We start from the raw sequence: 9,072 nt of genomic DNA on the forward strand, positions 1-9,072 counted from the left end.
ACCATTGGTTTTCTTTGTTACGCTTCAAATTCTTAATTCTTACGTCTATTGCCCTTTATATGCCATATTGTTTTTGGTCAGAAGTTCTTTTTGATTGCTTTTTTTCTCTACTGCAGCATGCTTAGAGAGTGTGAAATAATGTATAGACTACGAGTTTAAATATGGCGATGTCTCGTGTCTCAAAGCGCATGTGTTACCCTTGGCTGAATCTCTAAGAATATGTATAACATGTGAAGTTAGGATCTCAGTTAAAAATTGCGCCCCAAGTTCGACTTACATTTTTTATAAAAGAAAGAACGAAGAAACATCATGATGACAGATAAAAATAGAAAAAAAGAAAGAGAGAAAAAAAGATGGAAAGAAAAAAACGACAGACTACAACTTTTGATCCAAAAACTTGGTTCTAGTTTTTGTGTCCACTTTGAGCTCAACCCAAATTGCTTGTTTAACAGCCTTAGATCTTTCCCGTACGCTACTAAGTCAGTAATCTTTCTCTGTTGCAATTTTAATCAATGTCTGCGAAATTTTCATCAATGGTTAATTTGGTTCGCTTGTTTCTGCTGAGCGGAATGCTTGAAAAGCGCAAAAACCTTAAAATCAGCTTAAGTATGACAAGAGAGAACGAGAAAGAAAGAAAGGAACAGAAAAAGAGAAGAAAGTGAAAAGACAGAACCAAAAGTTCCGGGTAAAATGAACGAAAAACAAGAACGATAGAGAAAAGTCGTCTTCCGTCCCTACTCGGACTGGAAACCCTGCCCCTTACTTAACGGCCAATGGATTTATCCTTTTCACTACAGGCGCCTATTGCTTACGTCTGCTGTCTTTTCTTCATCGGCAAATTTTTGCTCAGTGACTTTTGGCTCGCTTGTTTTTGCTATGCAGTTTGCTTTATGAGCGCAAAATGTGAAAATTAAGAGTTTAAAATTCATTGGGCAGTTTAGCGTGTCTCCGAAGGCATGTAGAACACAAGACTGCTTGTTTAAATACTGTTAAAACATGTGATGTTTGGAGATCAAATATGATTGTATAATTGTATAGCAATGGAGTCAGAATTATTTGGCATATTCGATGTAACCGTAAGCATGTTGAGCTTTTCCTACGCGCAATATTTCAAAGTCCTTTCAAGTTGCAATCCAGGACAAGTTTCTTTTCAGTTTTAAACCAAGTACCTACCAAAAAAAAATTCTAAAGTTTGCAACAACTCACTTTATGATAAAGGAAAATTCAAGTTACTCCGCCGAAAAAGGAATGAGAACTAAAGAGCTAATTAATTGATTTAATTTATTTTGATTGATGCTTCATCTCTTTGAGAATCACGTGGGGTTTTTTCCGTGGAGTTTTTGTCCGTTGGTTTTTTTTGTGGGTTTTTTTCGAAAACCAATTTCCTAGTATATTTATATTAACTTTTGAACATTTTTTTGGTATGATTTTTTCTAATTCCTGCGGCAACAATACATGTATACTTTTACCTAGTATATTTGAGTACTTATATATTGTCATTACAAATTTTTCAGAAACCTGTTTTACTGGAACGCGCTTCGATACAAATTTCAAAAATATTTTCAACTTAACTACGTTTTTGACGCAAATCTAATTCTTTAGAAACTCGCCATTCCATCTTTAGATGCATCTAACCGACAGTCAGATATTCTCAATTTTGTATATTTAGCCTCCAATGCGTCGGTTACCTTGACTCTGGCGAGAGTGACAACCAATACAGCCAACATAACAGTGGACGACGATCAAGGATCTTCCAAAATTTCAAATATTTCTGCATTTTGCACCTCGGAAGACCACCCGGAATGCTCGGACTTATCTCCGGAAGTAAACCAAGATGCCAGTGACCCTGGTTGGGTGAGCTACTCTGGGCTATTGTCTGGCGTCTCTTACCAGATCACTGTGAATACGACTACCTATAATGGTAACCCTGACACTGAAGTGTTCGCATCAATTGTTTTCTGCACACGTGAGTCGTTTTTTCCCACAATTTATGAACCAATAGAACTTACATGTTTCGGAAATTGATTGGAATCAAATGACTAACACTTTTTTTTACAAATTACTTCACTCCACCTTTTTAATCTCGCGGCTATTTATTGAAAACATGGTGGTTATTTCGTGCACTACTTTTGTGTATTGCTTTTGATGTAAATGAGAAAGTAATCTGTGTTCATCGTTGTCAAAAAGTGAACAATCCCGAATTTAAAAAGGTATCTATATCACAATATATAAATGTCTTTCAATAAAGTATTGATGTTTCTGTTTTGTTCTTTTTTGAGCAATATCACTCACGTGTGAAACATTTTTTGAGTATTGAGAATCAATTAAATAGCTGCTAAGTAGTAGAAATCAAACTGATCGAAAATGAATTAGTTCCAAATGCTTATGGCCAACTTGTAGAATAATGCCTTTTGGTGGAATTGACAGAAGTTTCACAAAATAAGAAATAATAGCTTTTTACTGTTATTAAATTAAAGGTTTTAACTCTGCAACTCCACTCGAAATTGAAATTAACAACGAAGAAATGCATTCCTGTACATTATTAATTGAATGTAGACAGAAATACGTACCTGGACCCAAGTGTCATAGACTTTCAGTACTGATTCATTAGATTACCATAGTAGGTTCTTAAGTCAGTACTGAATCATAGTAACCTAAGGGTAAGGTTACCTTGCATTATGTTCAGACAAAACGCAGAATCAAATTTTTTATGAGTTTTGTCTGTTTAGTATGATTTTCCGTTTTCATACTGTTCAAAGAAAATTCAGAAAAAAAATTGAAAATTTCAAAAAACCATTTTGAATTTTTGGGAGACCAATTTTGAGCATGAAAATAACATTTATAGATTTTTAAACTTAAATACTATAGTAATAAAACCAGTAACCCCCCCCCCCCCCGTATTTACAAATACTGGGAGGGGGTGCAATTTAGAGGTGTGTGCGAATAGAGCAGGTCACCAACGAGAATTTGATGAGAATTAAATAGCAGGCGAATTCGACATTAAATATTTGAAGGAATTGAGGAAATGAGGATGCCACAAATACTACAAATACCGGATGCTACAAATACGGATGCCACCTTGATCAAGTAGAATCGGCGGGGGGGGAGGGTTGGATCTAGTAGAATCGGAATGGCGCGATGGCGCCCCTCCGACCATCGCGCCATCGCGCCATTCCGATGGTCGGTTCCATCACGCCATTCCATTCCCAATTACCCCCCTCCACCCTTCCGACCATCGCGCCATCGCGCCATTCCGATGGTCGGTTCCATCGCGCCATTCCATTCCCAATTACCCTCCTCCCCCCCGCACCCATTTAACCCCCCCCCCCCCCCCGCGGGTGGATTCCGGAGGTAATGGTGGTGGGGGGGGGGTTCTATTTCAGCATATTGGAAGTACTGTGAAACACTCCACCTTTCCCTTCTTCATCTCCTTTCCTTGTGAACGAAGACGTCTTTTCCTGGAGATCGGGTGTCAGTTTCCACAAACGGCAATAATGGTGAAGGTCACAGGTGTCATTTCTCCGGGAGAATCGGCTGGATCTCGGCAGTATTATTTCCAGATACCAGTCAACAGTGCGATTGTCTAAGAAGAAACTGAGGCAGTGCCAGCCAGTAAGAAGCCAGGAGGAAACAGGCAAAAAAACTGAGGCAGTGCCAGCCAGTAACAAGCCGGGAAGAAACAGGCGAAGAAACTGAGGCACTGCCAGCCAGTGTACAGTGCCAGCCAGTCTACAGTGAAACTGACAGTGCAAAAAATGACGGCGAAAAAAACTGAACTGAAGAAACTGTTATTAACACTTTTGTCTTATTAATAGTATTAACCCTTATGTTTCAAATAATCATATACTCATATAATTAATTTTTAATATTGGCCTATGAGTTTTTAACAAGTTCCAGCAGAATTGATTTTTTCAAACTAAACAGTAAAAGTCAGGATAAAAATTCATTATGTTCAGGGAGAATTCAGAATCTGAGATTCATTATGTTCAGAAAATCTCAGATTTTACTTTAAAATTTACCATGAAATGTTGAATAAATGCCCTGATCGGAGCTCTGCGCATGGAAAAAAAACAGAATGAGTTTTTTATGATTCAGTACTGATTTTTAATGACTCTACGGTCCGGGTAGATATTGGCTCTATAGCTCAATAAATTTATCCTTAAACGCATATTGCAAAACAGCATTTGCAAGACAAAAATTTGCAGATGACACTGAAACTAAACTAAGACCAAAGTCAAACATTCTTTGTTTCGCAAGCCGAACAACCTTGATCCGATGGTAAGTTTAAGACAGCGAAAGGAATAATCAATTCTTTGACTATCGAATGATGAGCATATTTTGACTAGGGTTATCATCGAATGCCTGGATAGTTTGAGTGCTGCGTTCCTCATAAAAATTGCAACTTGACCAATGGTGAGCGCCGATATTATTTATGTTTGTAAATATATATATATATATATATGCATGCATAATTATATATATAAATATATATATATATATATATTATATATATATATATATATATATATATATATATATGTAAATATATATTAAAAAATTGGGGGAGCGTTATATCGATATATTTTTGGAAATTCTTTTTTTCAGCAACGAACGAATCTTTATAATTCAAACTAGGATTTGCTTGGAAAGATTGAAGAGAAAATTGAAAAAAAGCTTTTTATAACAGAAATGAAGTAAAAATTTAAAAAAAAACAATTCATCTCGAAATGGTACAAGTTGAATGGTAGCAACATTTTTTCCGGAGGCTCGAAGTTCTGTTTTGTCATTACGACAAAATTGCTGCTGAAAAAAGTTATACCTTGATGCGAATTAAAGGTAATGATTTATGTTTAAATCGATCTGGTCGACCAGATTAATCTCTTCTACATGAAATAAGCAAATGTTCAATGCATAATTTTAAGTTAACTTTACAATGCTTTTTGAGCTAGAACTCATCGGTTCAGATTACGGTCAAAAGCAAATTAAGAACTCCGAAGTAATACTTTTAAATTACTTTTGTCATCATTTTATTTGAAAAATAATGTGTGGAATTATTTAGAAAAATTGATGCGGACCTTGTTGAAAACAGAGTAGACAATTATGGCGCTCTCAATTTAAAAAAGCAACTTTTTTCACAACTTACCTCCCCCTTGGTATCCAAAGAGGAAGAAAAACCTCTTCTCTATTGTACTGTAACGCATTTTTACTCTGCATCTAGTTTAAATTTAAGGGATTCAATTTAAGCGCTGTTGCGGACCCTTCATTCGCTGTGGGATGTAATCTAGAAATTGTTGGCCGTTTATGGAAATGGGAAGAAATTTTGTTATGTATTCCATTTTGGCTGACTGGCATAGGATACTAGAGACCGTACAAAGTAATAAACAATTCTAGGTAATCATAAATACTGATGCATGATTTTACGGAGCCTGTGCAGTTAAAAAATGTCGTTAATTACCACATTCGAGCAAAACCCATATTATTTCAGCGCCCTTAACTAATCGTTAGATTATATCTCACTATTGGCTCACTATATATCTCCTCTTAGAGCAGGGAGAGGTCGAAGAAAATGAAGAGAATGTAAGCGTCCTAAATTGCGCTTGTTGAGTTGAAGAACTGATTTCATTCAACAGCAAGCTCTAGACTCGTACGTTTTTAAACTTGAGTCAACAAGACTGTTAATCACGCTGTTTCTGACTAGCTCTGAATTAATTCCGAGGTCATTCGTGGAGCTGACTAATAATTGTCTGTTACTCATATATTCGTTTCAGATATGCTGCTGTCAAAAACGGACTAGATAACTTCAGTATCCTTTACTTAGTACGCATATTAATAGCGGCAGTGAAAAATCCGCCACAGCCTAATCAATAGTGTAATAAATAATACATACCTATGTTGGCTATGCATAATACTTTCTTTTGCTCACCAGATTTCAAGCAGCAGATCTCACTTTAAACATTCCCCTCAGCTTAGACAGTCGACGGGTAAATAATTATAATGATTCTGTAGTATCGATAATTGCGGTGGCAATTATCCAATTAGAAATACTACACTATGGAAAAAAAGTTACTAAGAAATTTATGAGTTTCTAGTGGTTCTTTCACCACAACAAAAGAAAAATTTTTTAGATCTGATGCTAATTCAGATGTGAAGAGCTTACCAGCACTCGGTTGCATTTCATCTCCTTGACGATGTCAAACAGCTCAACAAGTTCTTTTCTTTTTACGTCACTTTTATGTCACTTGAAATGTGCAAAACTTGTACCATTAATTTTTGTCTTCTCTCTGCTCCATAGCAGATAGTTCTCAAACCCATCCACGCGTAGCTAATGATTTTGTTTTACATTTCGTATTTAAAAATTGCATGTATTCTTGTCTTTTTTCAGTCAGAAATTACTAGAACACAGAAAAAAATAATCTGAAGGACAATTTTTTCATCCGATTTTAGCAATTTTGCTTGAGATGAAAATATTGATGCTTTTGTCTGGTTACTAAGGGTAGTTATCTCGGGTTGGATGTATCCAACTAAACCTGAAGTCAACTTTTTCGAGTTGGCAGACGAAATTCCTCCAACAATTTCAGTCAAAGGCGGAAAAAATTGAAACTTTGCAATTAAATATTGATCATCTGCTTTGTTTATTCTGTTTATACAATTTATATACCACTGGTAATGTTCTGTAGACTTCATCAAAATTTGACATTTTCAACATCTACCTAGAGTCGCAATTGCTCGGTTTAGTTACAAAAAAAAACAAAATGTTTATTTTGATTAGACTCCATCTCGGGAATTTACGCAAATGTTGGTCGTTTTCTTCGACAAGGTGTAATTTTCCCCCAATTATGTAACTATATTTGAAAAGTAATTATTGAATAATAATTTTTTTAGTTCCAGAGCTGTCACAACGTCAGGTCGAACTTACAGTGACTGGTGATTGGGTTTTCATTGCACTACAAAACAATGCCAGCTTTGACTCTGGAACTGCGCTAGTTTACGATAAGAGAAACGTCCTGCAGAAACAACGATTGTTCACACCCACTGATTTCCCAGCAAATTTAACTGTTCCCTCGGATTTTGAGGGCACCATTAGGGTCACAATTTCAGTGGGGAGTGTCTCCAATTGTTCTGGAAACGGCGGTTCTGTTTCCAGCGAAACTGTCACCCTGGAATACCCTGGTAAAAGTTATTTTGTTTCTTTTCTTAAATAAATCATTTCTTGGCACCTTATTTTCTTTGTTCCCAATTTCCGTTTCCCACAATGATTTTGCGGCAATATTTAAATACCCGAGTCGAAATCAAAAGTTAATTTCGTAATTAAGACTCTTCCAAAAAAAGCTAATCTTGTGAGATTTTGTAAGAATCTTGTAAGATTTAACAACGTCTTGTAAGAATCTTGCAAGATTTTGCAAGATTAATTTTTGTTTTCGACTCGGGTAAGCTCCAGCTTGAGCAAAATCTTTAATTCGGGTGAAAAAGACAAATCTTAACTTTTAAATCTGAACTAACAGATACTTTCGGATGATAATTGTACGCAAAATTTATTACACGAAAACATAATACTGAAAACTTCAGTTAATCTAACGAATTATCAACAACAAAAGCTTTAATACATAAAAATGAAGAAAAACCAAATTTCTTTCATCCTAAACTTTGGACAACTGAATCTCTTGGCAATTTATAGCAAAACTAAAAATTGTTCCATTTTAGTACCACATTGAACGGATTTTAACAGATATATTTGAAGTTTTACTGCCGCACTAACCAAGGACTAGGGGGTAATTTCTTTAAAATTAACATAAAATAAGAATTTTGATGACATTATTGATTGTTTCAGAGGTCACATCGAATCAGAACCGTTTATTCTCAAAATTGCCCTGTATCTTTTCTGCCATGGTCGCTGTCCAGCTCATCTCAAAAGTCTGATTATCACTACATTCATGGACAAACATCAGCTACAGAAACCTGCTCTGACAAACTAATTTTTTATATTACTAGAGTTCGATATTTTCCGTTCGTCCCCTCCACCAGCTTAGTGGCTGCCACCCCACCCCCTCCCACCCCGGGGGTGCGGGAACTGGGAGGGCTCAAATCGAAAAGATCCATGGATTTAGAAACGATTCAAAAAATGTAAATATACAAGAGACTATCTCTAAGCAAACTGGTGTGAGTTGAGCTACGAATTGTAACTGAATGGTCGTCTAGCAGAATAAGAAAAAGAGAACACGAACTGAATTCTTTCATTTCATTGGTCGAACATTGCGATTGGCTTAAATTAGTGCACAACAGATTAGTGTTTTTTCGCATCATTATTTCAGGCCGTGTTGCGCTCCTCTAATCCTTTTTATTGAAAAATGAGACGTTATGTTGTTTTTGAGTAATTTTGCTGAAAAACTTGTTTCAAACAACGCATTATACATTTATATTCTTCTGCATGACCATTCAGATAGATTGATTATATTACCTCTGATTCACACATTCACAAAAATGAGTTTTTTGTATGACTTTATATAAATATGCCTAAATTTTTAGTACAAAACAATTGTAGTATAGTTTAGGAAGACTGCATTGAAAAATATTAAATCGACTAATAATCGGAAGTTTTATAACATAAATTCAAGTAATGAAAAGATTTTTTTGTTCTATATAGAAATCTGTTCACCTGTTTGTGAACAAACAATTTTTGCAGAAATATGGAACAAAACAACTTTTTGAAATGAAATTTACTATTTTTGATCCCTTGATAAACCAGATATCTTCTACATAAAACAGTCAATATTCAAATCTCATTTGACATCTTCCTATTTTTATTTTAAAAAGCGTAAAAAAGAGAACACACTACATCATTTTATGCAATAACGAAGTAAAATAAGTTCGAGAAGATAACAAATGCGCGCAATAACCCCCTCCCCCGATTTCTGGACTTCTGGACTCGCGGATTACATACATCTCACAGTGCATGTAAGGTAAAACCAGATACAGTGATTTGAAGTTCCTGTCAGAGTCCAAATAGTTTTTCTATACCAGAGGATAAACTTGAACATTAACAAATAATTTGACCTTTATCGCCATTCTTTGCAA

General features: G+C 35.5%; 1 protein-coding gene across 1 annotated transcript in view; it reads left to right on the plus strand.

Moving 5' to 3' along the window:
- LOC142350322 (uncharacterized) overlaps positions 1 to 8,222 on the plus strand; it is a 29,080-nt gene extending 20,858 nt beyond the window's left edge. Inside the window, exons 5-7 of the mRNA XM_075402151.1 lie at positions 1,670 to 1,966; positions 6,883 to 7,170; positions 7,829 to 8,222. Coding sequence (XP_075258266.1) covers positions 1,670 to 1,966; positions 6,883 to 7,170; positions 7,829 to 7,917 — 674 coding nt within the window. The 3' untranslated portion in view covers positions 7,918 to 8,222. The remainder of the gene's footprint in view (positions 1 to 1,669; positions 1,967 to 6,882; positions 7,171 to 7,828) is intronic.
- The last annotated feature ends 850 nt before the right edge of the window (positions 8,223 to 9,072 follow it).

Source organism: Convolutriloba macropyga, chromosome 12 (genome assembly GCF_964194025.1).
Source record: "Convolutriloba macropyga chromosome 12, txConMacr16.3, whole genome shotgun sequence".
Classification (NCBI taxonomy): Eukaryota; Metazoa; Xenacoelomorpha; order Acoela; family Convolutidae; genus Convolutriloba; species Convolutriloba macropyga.